Source organism: Bos javanicus, chromosome 16 (assembly GCF_032452875.1).
Source record: "Bos javanicus breed banteng chromosome 16, ARS-OSU_banteng_1.0, whole genome shotgun sequence".
NCBI classification, from domain to species: Eukaryota; Metazoa; Chordata; class Mammalia; order Artiodactyla; family Bovidae; genus Bos; species Bos javanicus.
In genome coordinates, this window is record NC_083883.1 from 27,993,595 (window position 1) to 28,009,498 (window position 15,904).

At 37.5% G+C, this 15,904-nt stretch overlaps 2 protein-coding genes across 2 annotated transcripts in view; one reads left to right on the plus strand and one right to left on the minus strand.

The window, feature by feature from the left end:
- Positions 1–15,904, plus strand: part of FBXO28 (F-box protein 28) — a 27,927-nt gene continuing 12,023 nt past the window's right edge. The window contains exons 1-3 of the mRNA XM_061382323.1: positions 1–304; positions 10,664–10,773; positions 13,958–14,096. Coding sequence (XP_061238307.1) covers positions 38–304; positions 10,664–10,773; positions 13,958–14,096 — 516 coding nt within the window. The 5' untranslated portion in view covers positions 1–37. The remainder of the gene's footprint in view (positions 305–10,663; positions 10,774–13,957; positions 14,097–15,904) is intronic.
- NVL (nuclear VCP like) overlaps positions 15,509–15,904 on the minus strand; it is a 179,798-nt gene continuing 179,402 nt past the window's right edge. Inside the window, exon 24 of the mRNA XM_061382314.1 lies at positions 15,509–15,875. Coding sequence (XP_061238298.1) covers positions 15,847–15,875 — 29 coding nt within the window. The 3' untranslated portion in view covers positions 15,509–15,846. The remainder of the gene's footprint in view (positions 15,876–15,904) is intronic.

Sequence of the window (15,904 nt, forward strand, 5' to 3'; positions counted from 1 at the left end):
TCCACTTGCAGAGGGGGGAAGGAATCAAACCCCCAAGATGGCGGCAGCGTCGGAGGAGCGGATGGCTGAGGAAGGAGGCGGTGGTCACGGCGACGGCGGCTCCCCTTCGGCCATCGCCTCTACCCAGCGACTGCCCCCACCTCCCCCGCCCCAGCCCCCGCAGCCGGGGTCCCAGGCGCCCCCAGCCCCGGCGCTGGCTCCGGACCAGCTGCCTCAAAACAACACGCTGGTGGCGCTGCCCATCGTAGCCATCGAGAACATCCTCAGCTTTATGTCCTACGACGAAATTAGCCAGCTCCGTCTGGTGAGGCCCCCTGGGGACCCTTGCCGCCCTCTCCGAGAGCCGAGGTCTGGGGAGGGCCCGAAAGGGAAGAGCGTTCCCCGGGGAGGGAGCCCCTGGCGAGCTGCAGCTGCAGCTAAAGCACCAAGCGCACCCCTCCCGCCCCATAGTCTCTCTTGGGGCTGGCCCGCGGGGCTTGTCCAGATTCCGCCTTTGCTTGGAGAGTGGGGGCGACTGCTTTCAGGAACTTGGCTTTGAGGGTCTGTGGGGCTCGGGGGCTCTGTGCCCCCGATCCGGAAGCGGGGCCACGGGCGGAGGCAGCAAGAGCTGGGCTTCCAACCTCTGTCCGGCCTGAGCGTGGACGCCGGAGGGGTCTCACCACCTGCCTTTTGTGTATCACCTTCCAACCCCAGGCTGGAGTTGGAGGCGAGCACTCCGAAGTAGGCGAGATTATCCCGGCTAGGTTTGGTTTGTCTGTGAGAATAACGTATTGTTCCCCCTACCACCCAAGTTTCCTTGTTGCAAAAGATAAAGTAGGATCGGTCAGTCCTCCCAAAAGCCAGTAGAGGTTTGGAGGAATTCAAAGTCGTTTTGGTAACCTCAACCCCAGCGCCTTGGTTGACCAATGAAGGCAATCCTGAGAAGTGACTATCGGGCTTTCCCTCACCCCTGACACTTGCCACCCCATCGTGAAGCACCTTGCCCCTTGAGAAGGTTTTTTCCTCTCCTGCATTTCATTTTCTAACTAGTGATTTACGCCCACTCGCCAGCTTTAGGAGACGTTTTATACCTTAAAATCACAGTTATTCTGTCCATGATTAATGAAAATAAATGAATTTGCCTTTGGGATTTTCTTCATCCCAGAGGCTTCACTGAAGGTTCAATGACTGTCTTAGTTCAGTCAGTCAGTTATTTTGCTTCCTCAGTGAATTTATCTTTAAGTGGGAAGGAAATTGAAGGAGGTGGACATTTTGAAATGATTACAAACCGTTTCTGTGTAGAAGCTAAATATGTGGTCGGGGTTGTTTTTTAAGAGGACAAAGACATATCTGAATGTGCTGTGTATAGCGTTTTCTTAATAATCAATAAACCCTATTTTAGATTTACACCTTCAATTTAAAATTGATTATAATTGTATTTTTGAGATGCAAGCATATTTTTTAAAGGAGGCTCTTAAATATTCAAGCTGGTGAACCGTTTATTTTCTTGTCAACACAGCACAATCAACCATGCCAGTCTGCAGGATAGAAAAATTCATTTGAAAAGTAATATTTAAAAATGATTGTCCCTTAAATGATTGAATTTCCAAAACATTTTATCCTAGAATTTCTTGTAGAATCCTGACTATTGCTTCGATTTTTGATAAAGAATGATACTTGATCAGAATTCATGATATACATTCCTGTTGCCTGGAAATTGGACATGACATTTGAATTGAGCCTTTCAGCCAGACAATGCCTTTGTAAAGCTTGGAATGTTCACCTTCTTCTTTATAAGTATTGAGAAAAACTGTGTGTGGGGGTGGGGTGGGGTGGTGTTCATTTGTTGGTCAATTTACTTCTTTAAAAATTAAAAACATTCTTAAAGGGGAGAAAACCAGCCTATCCTAGGGGACAGAGTTAAAAACACATCCCACAGTTTATTAGTAAATGACATCTCTTTCAAGTGAAATACTCAGCTGCATTCTTATTTTTAAGCAGTTATCTATTCTGGTATTTTAAAGATACAAATTTGTAGTTTCAGAGATTTTTATCATAAGGAGTCCCTTACCACCCCCCTAAAAAGATTCAGCTCCCAGTTTTACTTCTTAAAGATGGTTTTTTTCTCTGTTTTAGTAATGAGGAACTATTTCTTAGTCCTTTCTTTACTTGAGATTAATGGATAATTCTTAGATTTAAGTGGGTAACCTTTTGTGGCGATTTGGAAGTGTCTTTGGTTTTAAATTCTTTGGTTCATATGTCATAAGGTGCAATTCAAGTAACATGAAAGATTCTTGCCACTAGGTGTCAGCATTAATTTAATTATGGTCATTAGTGAAATTGGCAGTCTAGCGGTAGTGCGTAGTATGTAAAGCCTTTCCTAATGTAAGGGACCGTTTGTACCTAACAGACTGTTTGCGAGAAAATCAATACCCGAGTGTATGCTGCTAACTGGCATATAAATTACATAGTTTTTTTTTATTGTCAAGTGTATTTTTGAGTAGAGTTAAGGTTGGGTGTACTTAGAAAAGAGTGGTATTAATTAAGAACAGAATTAGTTTCCATAAAGTGAAATGTCAACCATTCAGTAGTTAATGAGCTGGTTTATGTATTTGTCAGGTGCTTCTTTTTTTCTTCCTTCAGCTTACTTGCCCTGTTGGAACCTTGGGCTTCCCAGATGGCTCAGTGGTACAGAATCCACCTGCAATGCAGGAGACACAAGAGACTCAGGTTCAATCCCTGGGTCATGGACCATCTCCTGGAGGAGGAAATAGCAACCACTCCAGTGTTCTTGCCCAAAAAATCCCATGGACAGAAGAGCCTGGCGGGCTACAGTCTAAAGGGTAGCAAAGAGTCAGACACGACTTAGCACACACATTAGGGCCTCAGTCATAACTATTGTTCACACCTAAATTAGAGGACAGGTGCAGGGTCCATGTACTTACTGCTCTATATTTTCTTTATACAGTTCGCCCCAAGTTGCTAAAATAACATTTTCCAATTATCTTTGCTTCCTCTCGCCATGAATAATTGAAATTTGACTCTCCAGTCTGGTTATTTCCAAAGGAATGTCCAGATCCCTTATTGAACTGGATTTTGTTTTGTTTTTTTTCTGCCGTTGACTACTGCTCCCAAAATGTACCTGGAACTTGGAAATCCTGGTTACATAAAAATAGTTCTTTAAATATTTAACTTCTCTAATATATTTAAAATTATTTGGATGAAGATACTTTTTGAAATGACAAAATGTGTACTTTGAGTTGTTTTGCAGTAAATCACATAAATTTGTGCTGATGCAGCATTAGTCTGTCACATAAGGCCCCCTTCACAGGTAGGAGAGTTTTTGAAACAAGTGGGAAAGGTTAAGGAAGGTCCTGCACCTAGTTGCAGAGCACATCACAGCCAAGTTGGAACATATAACGTTGACTTGTGAGTACAGAATTCTCACTGAAAAAAAAAAGTATGCAAGGCTTTTTAAAAGTTGTCTTAGGGAATTCCCTGGCAGCCCAGTGGACTGCCACTTTTATAAAGAGATCCTATAGATTTTTCCTCTGTGGTTCTAGTGGAGCTCCTGTAAATTTAATGGAATCCTATTAGTGGTTCAGGACAGATTTGATTAAAAGTTCAATTCAAGTGTCATGCTAGTTATCTGGAATGAAATTTTCCATTTGACAGCAAAATATGTAAATCTGTGTTTTTGTCCCAGGATATTTCTCTGGTGCACTCTAGCTGGTTAAGTCTATTACTCATTTATAGTTCCTTTCACATCTTTTCTTCAAATGTGTTTGAAAAGTTCAGTTGTAGAGAGAGTTGACAGGTAGAAAATATGAAGGAAAATGGGAAAGTATTACCTTTTTTTTTTTTTTAAGTAGGCAAGATGTCTTCCTTATATCTCTTTCTCTATATCAGTAGTTCTCAATTTTGTCTCAGGACACCTTTACATTCTTAAAAGTTGTTGAGGACCCAATTTGCTTACCTTTGAAAATTCTAAAATACACAAGAATGCACAGTGCATAATTCCATTAGCTGTCATCACATGTCATGTTGCCACACACGTTCTGCTGTGTCTTATGAGAGAATAGCATGAAAATGGCAAATAATATCTTGGTTTTATGAAAATGATTTAGCTTCAGAAACTCTTGAAAGGATCTTGGGAACCCCAAGGGTCCTTCAACCACAGTTTGAGAACCATTGCTTGTATCGCTGTATTATAGAAAATACACTGTCTATACTGCTGGGGGTTTTCTCCCCTACCATGTCATCATCAGGTTATTTATTTTATTAACAAGTTCTTAAGTATAGGTAAGAAATTATATTTTGGGAATACTTCACTCCGGCAGATTCTCAAAGGTGTCTGATCAGTAACCCTGTCTACAATATCATCACTGAGACAGAATGTACACGCCTTCCTTGAGCACATTTACAAAGAATCAGGATAACAAATGCAGAGTAGGAAATACAAGAGTGTTGAGGTTAATCAGCAGAGGCTTCCTCAGTGTCATGAATTTTTATCCAGTCAGTAAAAATGGAAGAACATTCCCAGTAGGAAAAAAAAAAAAGATATGTAATTATCCTAATTGTTTTATTCAGGCTAACATTAAATTTATATTTTCTTGCCAAGTGCATATTTAGGAGGGACACACAGGGGATTTTTAATTTGTTGTAATTTTACCAACAGACAATTGAGAATTAACTCTCTGTCTCTGTATATAGTATTATATCTTAAATGGTCAATACCAAGAAGATAGAATTTTTTCTCATAAAAGATTAAAGTGTTCTTGTGAAAGAGATGGGAAGTTGTATAGGACTGGCTCATTCATTGTTCATTTTTTAAATGATTTTATCACCTCTGTCCATGGGATCACATAGAGTTGGACATGGCTGAGCATGCATGTACCTGTCATTAACTTTTTGCCACATTTACTTTATCTTGTACGCTCATTCACCATATGAAAGTAAGGTGCAAATACAATGACATTTTACCCCTAAAATACTTCTGTATAATCACAATATCATCACTTCCAAGGTATTTAATATTACATTTTATATTCAGGTTTCTCAGTTGTCACCAAAATGTGTTTTGATAGCTTGGAGAGGGGTTGGGGAGGTAGTTAAGGTTCTTAAATCTAATAAAGCATTAGTCTCTTTAATCTGGAACATTTCTCCCACCTTTTCACTGTTTTCATTCTTTCATGACTTTCTAAAGAATCCAGCCCAGATGGCTGTCAAATATTCTGCACAGAAGATTTGTCTGATTGAGAGGATTATAGGAAGATCTTGGTTTAGCTCCATCGCAAAACTTTAGTGGTGTGGCGAAAACACCCCACCCACTGAAGTCCTGCTTTCTAGACTCGTGCCAACAGTTTCTATAGCAGTAGAGTGTTAGAGACCCTAATCAATTGAGAATAATTAGGATAAACATTTCAGTCTACATAGCTACTGATCACTAAATTTAACAAGACACAAATCAGGGCTTCCCTGGTGGCTCAGTGGTAGAAAATCCGCCCGCTAGTGCAGGAGACACAGGTTCAACCCCTAGTCCAGAAAGATCCCACATGCCTCGGAGCAGCTAAGCCCTTGCACCACAACTACTGAGCCTGTGCTCTAGAGCCCAGGAACTGCACCTACTGAAGTCCAAGCACCCTGAAGCCCATGCTCCCCAGCAAGAGAGTAGCCCCTGCTTGCTGCAACTGGAGAAAAGCTGGTGCAACCTAGCACAGCCAAAAATAAATAAACAAAATTAGGGGAGGGAATACACAGATCAAAAGACCTGGATTGTTCCCTCCCCTCCCCGCCCCCAACATAGCTTGGTTTTTATTGAGGTGCCATCCTAGGCACTTTGCTAACCCTTGAAATGTGTAGCCAGTATGAAAAAATGAGGAAACTGAGAGTAAACCATATTAAAGTCCATATTAGAATGATACGTGTGTGTGTGTGTGTGTGAATCACTATTTGCTGGAAGACCCAAATTCTTAATTTCACTTTTTGCCCTTAATGATTGGATGACCTTGAATAAGTTATGTAAGTTCCTAAGGCCTCAGTTTTCTCATTGTATAAAGAAAGGGTAGATTCTGGTGTCGTCTGTCCCTTTCAGGTCAAGGGTCTAAGCAGCCTAATCTTTGATAATAGCTTCCTCATTAATTGGGGGAAACTATTGGCTTTCCCGGTGGCACTGGTGGTGAAGAACCCTCATGCCAATGCAGGAGACATAAGAGACGCAGCTTTGATTCCTGGGCAGGAAGATCCGCTGGAGGAGGGCATGGCAAACCCACTCCAATACTCTTGCCTGGAGAATCCCATGGACAGAGGAGCCTGGTGGGCTGCAGTCCGTGGGGTCACAAAGAGTCGGACACGACTGAAGCGACTTAGCACGCATGCATTGACTGTTCAGTTCATTTGAGAAAAAAATAAACATGGCATTTTAAATCTTGAAATAATTAACAAAACAAATCTGTTCTTCATACTAGAATAGCAAATAACAGAGGGGCAAGTTAAATGTCTCTATTGTATACTTATTCCATTAGTTACCTTTTGTTTATATAGTATGTATTTTCCTAATCTCTAAATACATTGATCGTTTTTGACATAGTCATCATCTTTGTATGTTAGATTCTAGAATTTTTCTGTCCTGAGTAAATTGCCGAACTGCTAGGATTTTTGTTTTGTTTTAATTGGGGAAATGATATTTCTTTTCTGTAATCTTGGGAAATAATTAAAGTAACCCCAAATTTCGAGCTACACTTAAATAAGGTAATTTTGTTTTGCAAGTTAATATGCATTGATAGCAGTTATAATTATACTGCTCACCTTGGGGACAATTAATATATTTCTGTTTTTTCAGAGGTCACTTTGCTTTCTTCTGAATTCATATGCTCTATGGTGTCTTTGTTTTTATTTTACTGGTCAGTCAGTGCTTATAAAACATTTATGAAAGGAAGAATATTACATTAAATACTGTTCTTATAATATCAACTAATGCTTCAGATCTTTTTGGTTTTTGTGGTGCTATTCTAGTTTGCTTTTGTTACCTCCTATTTTCTAATTTTTTTTAGTTGAAGTATGATTTACAGTATTTGTTTCAGATGTATATTTTCTGATCTTTTTGCCAGCTTTTAATTAGAATGATCAGTTAAGACTCTAAAAAGATAAATCTTTTTTCTTGTCTTTTACCTCTTTATTTGGGATTCATCTGCGGTGGTTTCAGCTATCTTCGTGTGAGATCTCCAGAACCTTATCTTTAGTTGTAACAGTATAGTTGCTTATGGAAAATGACCAGTCAACTGTCCCAATACCAGGTCTCTCCCAAAATAGATGCTCTTTTTCCTTTTCAATTTATTTCTCATTACTGTCTGATTTTCCTGATCAAAACATGGGAGCTTTTACTCTTCTCAGCCTTGCTTGCGTATCTGATCTGTCTTCGGAAGTAGTTTGCTAATGGTTTATTCATTCCAGGCTTTGTGCCTTTGTCCCATCAGCATTAACTTAGCAGTCCTGTCCTTTCTTCTTTTAAAGCCTAGGATCACGTTAAGTCTTCCTTGGTTGACCTTACCTGGTTATTTATTTATCACAAATTACTTAGCCAATTGTATGCTCGTACGAGTCAGTACTCATTCCATTGCATTTCTAGATCATTAAAAGATTTCTAAATTGAGTATTTAGCTAGATTTAGTGCAGCAAAGTTTTAGAATAATGAAATAATTTAGAAAGTACCTTGGAAGTTATTACAGCAGTGTGTTGTGTGCTAAGTCACTTCAGTCATGTCCTACTCTGTGCAGCACTATGGACTGTAGCCTTCCAGGCTCCGCTGTCCATGGGATCCTCCAAACAAGAATACTAGAGTGGGTTGTCATGCCCTCCTCCAGGAAATCTTCCCAACCCAGGGATTGAACCTGCTGCTCATGTGCCTGATGCATTGCAAGCGGATTCTTTATGATTGAGCCTCCTGACTTAGTTTTTTACTTTGTAAATAAACATTTTTTTTCAGTTTTATAGAGATGGCACTGTATAAGTTTAAGATGTACAGAATAATGATTTGACTTAAAAAAAATTAGGAAATCATTACCACAGTGGATTTAGTTCCATTATTGAACTCAGAAATTATCAGAGAGGTTATAGAGTCCACAGAACAAAAGAGTATTTTTCTACAAAGTCGTGTTAGGGGATGCCTCACATTAAATAGTTTTAACAACAATGAAATCCCCAATTTTTATTCCTCAGAGTTCATTTTGAAGTCTTTGGGTGGGGTTTTTTTTTTTTTCCTACTTGATAATGTCTGTTGACTTTCAGACACAACTGAGTGACTGAACTGACTTTCTTCTATGACAGATTAGAATTTAGCCAGCTTTATATCCCCCCATCACACACACAAAGACATACTTTCTTTTTCTTCCTCCAATAACATGATAAAAGTTTCTTTTTTCCTCACACAAAGTTCAGTACCATTGTTTATGGCAATGTGGTTCTCAAATGCAGACCAGGTTTACCAGAAGGATTCCCAAGACTCAGGGAGTCTATATAATCTAAAATATTTTCATTACTGTACTAAGGTATTGTTTGCATTTTTTACTCTCATTCTTTCACAAAGGTCCAGTGGAGTTTTCCAGTAGTTCTGTGATATGTGATGGTACCATCATACAGCTAATGAAATGTGCACTTGTATATTGTGTTTTCTAGAATTTTCTTAGGTAAGAATACCTCAGTAGATTAATGCAAAAGAAGCAGATATGAAAATTCACTTATTTCTATTAAACTACTAGATCTAAACTAAATTAAAGAGATTTGTAGATGTACTCATTAAATATTTTGTTTTAGAAACATTTATATCAGTACATATTGGGTTTATTATTTTTTCAATATAGACACTGAACAAATGTTTATAACTTATTCAGCTAGAAATAGATTCCACTGTATTTTAAAATATGATTTATCAGTAAAGTATCAGTACTTTATTATGTTTTCATCTACTTTGAAATTGAAAAGAACTGTTTACCTTCATACCTTTCATCTGGCGTACTGTTATGTAGGGAATGGCTAGTATTTAGTATTAGGGTATCAAAACCTCTATCAGCTCAGCCCAGTTTACCGGAATTTTTGTCTGTATAATCTCAGAAGAAAGCTACTTTTGAGTTTCATCAGTATTTGGTTTTAGCAAGTATTTTTCAAACATTTGTATTTGGGTTCTGTGAGAGATAGAAAGAAGCGTTAAGACAGCCCTTGCCTAATTGACTTAGCCTTGATGTAGATTTATCTCAATTTTATCTCAGCATTGTGCTTTCAACATCCACACGTATATAGTGAGAATTGAGGTCCAGGTTGATACCTCTGAGTCAATGCAAAATACTCAGGAAACAAACAACAAACGTATTTTGTGTAGTAGGTTTCATTAAGATAAGAAAGATACTGGGATATTTCAGAAATATAAGAACTAAGTATATAAAGCAAAGTTTTCAAATTAGTGGTAAAGTTAAAATTGTTAACAAAATTGTTTAAACAATTTTTATATAGCAATTTATAGTTTACCGTAATTTAATGTCTATTTCTTTTAATCCTAATGATATCCCTGTGTATGAGGTACTATCCATATTTTACAGATGTCTGATTCAGGCTTTCAAAAAGAAACTGACTTGCCCAAGGACATAAAATGGCTGGACTCAAATTTAGGTGTTCTGACTTCAGATCCTATGCTTTTATTGTATAAAGATACCATTTTTAAAGTTAAGTGTCTGCTATACATGTTAAAATATTTTGAAGGATATGACAGCATCTAGTAGAGGCTTTGGCCATTATAAACTGTCATACTTCATCCAAGCCACTAGAAGAAATGATTTAAAACTTTCATTCTGGTAATGATAAAAACTTTGTGAGGGGTTAGACTCAAGTTTGAATATGTATTTTTGGCCAGAGAAGAATTTTCTTGTTTCACACCATTAAAAGCCTTCAAATATTTTGTTTTAATGATCTTCAGAATTATAGACTTTGACCATAATAGTGGGGATACATTCAGAACATTTCAGCAGATACCTAAAGTGCAGAATCAAGTGGGGCTCTGAGCTTCCACTGCATGAGCCACGCGTTTGATCCCTGGTCAGGGAACTAAGATCCTGCAAGCCATGTCGCACAACCAAGAAAAAGTCAAATATATAAATAAACAAGGAAACATATATATTCTCTTTTTTAAAAAAGAGTAAATTATTCCTTGCTTACATACAATATTAATTTTTAAATGTAGTATTGCAGGTTACAGTGAGGAATTCACATATACCGATTTAAAGATTCAGATAGCAAACTGGAGAACGATTCTAGCACAGAGAACTTTGAACCATCAGTTAATGAGTCTAAGTTAATTGTTATCAATTTGTTTTTAATTAATTTTTATATACTTTTTTGGCTGCACCATACAGCATCTGAGATCTTAGTTCCTTGACCAAGGGTTGTACCCACACACCTTACATTGGAAGCATGGATGGAGTCTTAACAACTGGATTACCAGGGAAGTCCCTTTATTAATTTTCATTGGAGTATAGTTGCTTAACAATGTTGTATTAGTTTCTGCTGCACAGCAAAGTGAATTAGTTGTATATATACGTATATATCCCCTTTTTAGATTTCCTCTATATTTAGGTTACCACAGACATTTTCTGAAGTTTTTACTTTTAAAATTCTTTCTCATTCTGTCTTCCCATAGGTTTGTAAAAGAATGGACTTGGTCTGCCAGAGAATGTTGAATCAGGGATTTCTAAAGGTGGAAAGGTACCATAATCTATGTCAGAAACAAGTTAAAGCACAACTCCCAAGGTATGTTATGGTTAGCAGTGGCAGTAATTCTACAACTGGGGATTTTATTTGTTTCTTGATTATTATTATTATGTTTTAATCTAAGTAAGGGTTTACATGTTAAATGGTTTCCAGGTTTTTGTAGCAAAGTATACACAGATCACAATAAATGATTTTACTATGGTTTGTTCACACTGGCCATATCTGTTCAACATTTTAGTTTGAGCCAGGGCATTTAGGCAAGAAAATGAAATTAAAGGCATCCAGATTGAAAGGAAGAAATAAAATTCTATTCACAGATAACATCATCTTGTATACACATGATATTATATATAAAATACACTGATTAGTTATCAGAGCTAAAAACAAGTTCAGCAAGGATACTAGATAAAAGACTAGTATACAAAAATCAATTGTATAATGCTCTGCACTAGCGATAAACAATCCAAAAATGGAGACAATTCCATTTACAGTAGCATTGATAGTAATATATATATATATAACAAAAGAAGTACAAAACTTGTTTATTAAAAACCAGAAAGCACTGTTAAAAGACATTAAAGACTTAAATAAACGGAAAGGCATTCTGTGATCATGGATTGGAAGATTTCATTTTAAGATGGCCAGGGATTGAATCTGCATCTCCTGTGTCTCCTTCATTGCAAATTTTTTACTCACCGAGTCATCTGGGAAGCCTATTAAAATGGCACTATTCCCCAAATTGATATATATATATATTCAGTGCAACCCCTGGGCTTCCCAGGTGGCACTAGTGGTAAAGAACCTGGATACCAATACAGGAGACATAAGAGATACAGGTGTGATCCCTGGTTCGGGAAGGTCACCTGGAGAAGGGCATGGCAGCCCACTCCAGTATTCTTGCCTGGAGAGTCTCATGGACAGAGGAGCTTGGCAGGCTACAGTGGGGTTGCAAAGAGCCAGATGTGACTGAAGCAGCTTAGCACACAGAGCAACCCCTATCAGAATCCTAGCTGTCTTTTTATAGAAATTGACAGACTGATCCTGTAATTCCTATGGAAATGCAAAAAACTCAGAATAATCAAAACAATCTTGAAAAAGAACAAAGTTGGAAAACTACCATTTCCCAGTTTCAAAGCTTTAGCCACAATAATCAGTCTGGTGCTAACATAAAAATAGACATACAGATCAATGGAAAAGAGTCCGGAAAGTCGACCTTTACATTTTTTGTCAATTGATTTTCAACAAAAATGCCAGGAAAATTCAATGAGGAAGGAATAGTGTTTTCAACAAATGATGCTGGGACAAAAGAATAAAGTTGAAGACGTTCCTCAAACCATATACAAAAATTAGCTGAAAATTAACCACAGACTTAAGTGTGAATGTCAGTGCTATATTATAAAACCTTGAGAAGAAAACAGTCATAAACCTTTATTAACTTGGATTAGGTTCTTTAGATACAACACTAAAAGGACAAGTAACAAAAGAAAAAGGTAGACAAACTAGAATTCATCAAAATTTAAAATGTCTGTGCCTCCAAGGACACCATCCAGAAAATAAAAAGACAGCCACAGAATGGGACAAGACTTCTGCAGCCCGTGTATCTGTTACGGGACTTGTATCCAGATTATAGTAGGAACTCTTACTACTCAGCAATAAAAAGGGGGACTTCCCTGGTGGCCAGTGGTTAAGATTCCACACTTCGAATGCAAGGGGCACAGGTTCCACCCCTGGTCCAGGAATTAAGATCCCACATTTTCCTGGTGTAACCAAAATATTTTTTTTAAGGCATAAACAATAAAAAGGTAAATAACCCCAATTTGAAAATGGGCAAAGAATTTGACAGAAATTTCTCCAAAGAAGATGTACTAAAGGCCAAACATCATTAGTCATCAGGGCATTGCAAATCAAAATACTATGGGATACCAGTGAATACCCACCAGGATGGATGGCTAAAATTTGAAAGGACAAAAGTTGGGAGGGAGATGGACAAATTGGAACTTTGACATATTACTGGTGGGATGATGAAATGTTGCAGCCACTTTACAAAACACTTTCTCAAAAAATGAAATACAGAGTTACCAAATGATGCAGCAGGCATATGCTGCTTATATGCATATACTGCTGTATACTGCACTTCACTGCTGTATATACTCAGGAGAAATGAAGCTATGTCTACACAAAGTACACGGATACTCACAGCAGCATTATTCATCATAGCCAGAAAGGGGAAACAACCCAGGAGTCCAGCAACAGATGAATGGATAATCACAATTATGGAATGTCCATAGAATAATATTCAGCAATAAAAAGGAATGAAGAACTCTGAGGCATCCTTCTACATGGATAAAGCTTGAAAACATGCCAAGTGAAAGAAGATAGACCCAAAACACGTACTGTTATGATTCCAGTTATCTGAAGTGTCCCGAATAGGCAAATCAATAGAAACGGTACATTAGTTGTTGCCAAGGGCTGGATAATGAGAGTAGTTAATAATGGTTACAGGCTTTCTTTTTATGATGATGAAAATGTTCTGCAATGAGATGGTAGTGATGGGTACACAAGTGTGAATATACTAAAAATGACTAAATGGTACCCTTGAAAAGTGAATTATATGTGAATTATGTCTCAAAACTTTTGAAAAGTTAAAATGAGCTGATCTTGGAGCAAAAATACATGGTCTCTTGTCCTTATGTCCATGTATACTTCTTTCATTTATCTCATTTCTCTGATTCTAATAGCCATTAGGCTTGAGCTTGATATACCCAAGTGAAAGTAAAAGTTAGTTGCACAGTAGTGTCCAACTCTTTGCAATCCCGTGGACTGCAGCCTGCCCAGCTTCTCCATGGAGTTCTCCAGGCAAGAGTACTGGAGTGGGTTGCCATTTCCTTCTCCAGGGAATTTTCCCAACCCAGGTATCGAACCCAAGTGTCCTGCATTGCAGGCAGATTCTTTACCAACTGAGCCACTAAGGAATCCATATAGTCAAAGGGCAAAACACAAAAAAATAATTTTTTTCAAATGTTTTATCAATAAATATTTGATTGATCCTTAGCAAGGATTTCTAAACATAGTGATTCATTTATCATTGTGTTAAATTATGACCCAGTTGTAGATTTCTAAATTAACCTGTAAATGTTAGGCTTACATTAAGGTATTTTGTTTGGTTAGCATTTTAGTCCACAGTACTTCTTTTAATGGTTGCTTTTTTTTTTTTTTTTGGTAGGAGAGAGTCAGAAAGGAGAAACCATTCATTAGCTCGGCATGCAGACATCCTCGCTGCTGTTGAAACAAGGCTGTCATTATTAAATATGACTTTCATGAAGTATGTGGACTCCAATCTCTGTTGCTTCATACCAGGAAAGGTAAAATAGAATTGCTTACTTAGTAACAGCTGGATTGGACTGTTTAAACTTTAAATTACTATGAAGTTACAGAGTGATTTTTTTAAATGACAGAATCACTCCTACTTCTTTGGTCATCTGTGAATTCAGTAGTCACAATATTAAAGGGTAAGTTGTATAGATAATTGTGGGCTTTTGACTTTTTTTTTTTTTTTTAATTTTGGCCAGCACATGAGGCACGTGGGATCTTAGTTCACTGAGCAGGGACCGAGCCCATGCCCCCTGCTATGGGAGTGCAGTCTTCCTTAATTGCTAGGGAAGTCCCATTGCTGCTACTTTGAGTGGGTTTCTTGGAATGGATTTGTTTAGCTTCTGTGCAATAACTTATATAAATATATATCATTTATGTGATCTATATACTTAAACTTATGATTATGAAATCTGCTATAAAAGCCCTACAGTTCTTCAGGAAAGTTTTTTAAGGGTTCATACGCAAAGAAAAATTTTTAAGCTTTTACTTTTTGTAAAGATGCCAGAGATACAGCAATGAGCAAGAATAGGTATTGTCTCTGCCTTCAAGATTGTTACCATTTTAGGGAGGGGAGTTGGGAGAGACAAGCTGGTTTTGTTTTGTTTGAGAAATGTTTCATGAAAACAACTTAAAAACTTCCAGATTCGACAAGAATAGATAATTACTGTATAGCAGTATACTCTGGGCTAAGTAATAGTGCTGTTTTACACAGAAATGTTTATTGTGGTGTATTTACTGTGACTAAGTTAATAAAGGACCCAGAATTCAACATGCTGCTCATACCTTCACTGATACCTTGCTTCTTGAATTGAGTGTAAATTCAGAATGAAATAACTTCAGTATCTTTTTATGTGGAAGAGATGGAGATAGAATTAAAGATCATTTTGCTACTTAGCTGCTACTGGCAAAAGGTTCCCTTAACATGGTTGGAACTAATTAATACTTAGTAAAATTTGAATGCTCTCTTTTTGTTATTTCCATTGATAATTAACATTGGCAATATTTTATTATTTTCTTCATTTTCAATATTCTGTAATGTTTGTTGGGAGGCAGAGGAGTCCTGTTTCTTATTTAAAGTATTCTTATTTAAAGTATTCTTTGGTATGGCTCACTTTCCTCATATTAGCTACTGATGCTTTTCTATAAAAAGGTGACCAGTTAGAAACTTTAGATTCTAATTCTTAGGCCAGATTTTATCCAGGTCTAATTCATAGGTCTTAATTCAGTGATGTTCACTGAACTAAAATAGGTTGTCTCCTGTAGTTAGCCTCATAGTTTTTATTGCGTATCTCAAAATGTTAAGATTATGAATATTTAAGACACCTCTCTATGTTTCATAACCTCAAGAGACAGTTCAACCAGTTATTGTTAATGAGAGCTGAATAGTTGGCAGCAAAGTCCATATGGCCTGCAAAGCCAAAGATATTTTAGTACCAGCCTTTACAGAAGTTGTCTGTCTGTTGTTCTAGTTGATCAAGATCATGTGATTGAAATGATGCTATTTACTGTTTAAACAAATGAGGTTAAATTCAGCTGAGTCTTGCTATTTTTTGGAAACCACTTGTTTTCTCTTTTAACTCCAGTACTAACGGAGGTGGTAGCAGCGGAGGACGTTTTCAGTTTTGAAGCGTATGTGTATCCCTTGGGCATTTGCTCCTTACCTGAGACCTTTACCTTACCTGCAGTGGAAAAGTCTTCCATTTTTCCTTAATATTACCCATTTCTTCACAAGATCTTATTCTAATTTATTTTTCTCCTGCAAGTCTGAACTGGAAAAACAAATAATTTTTGTTTTGAT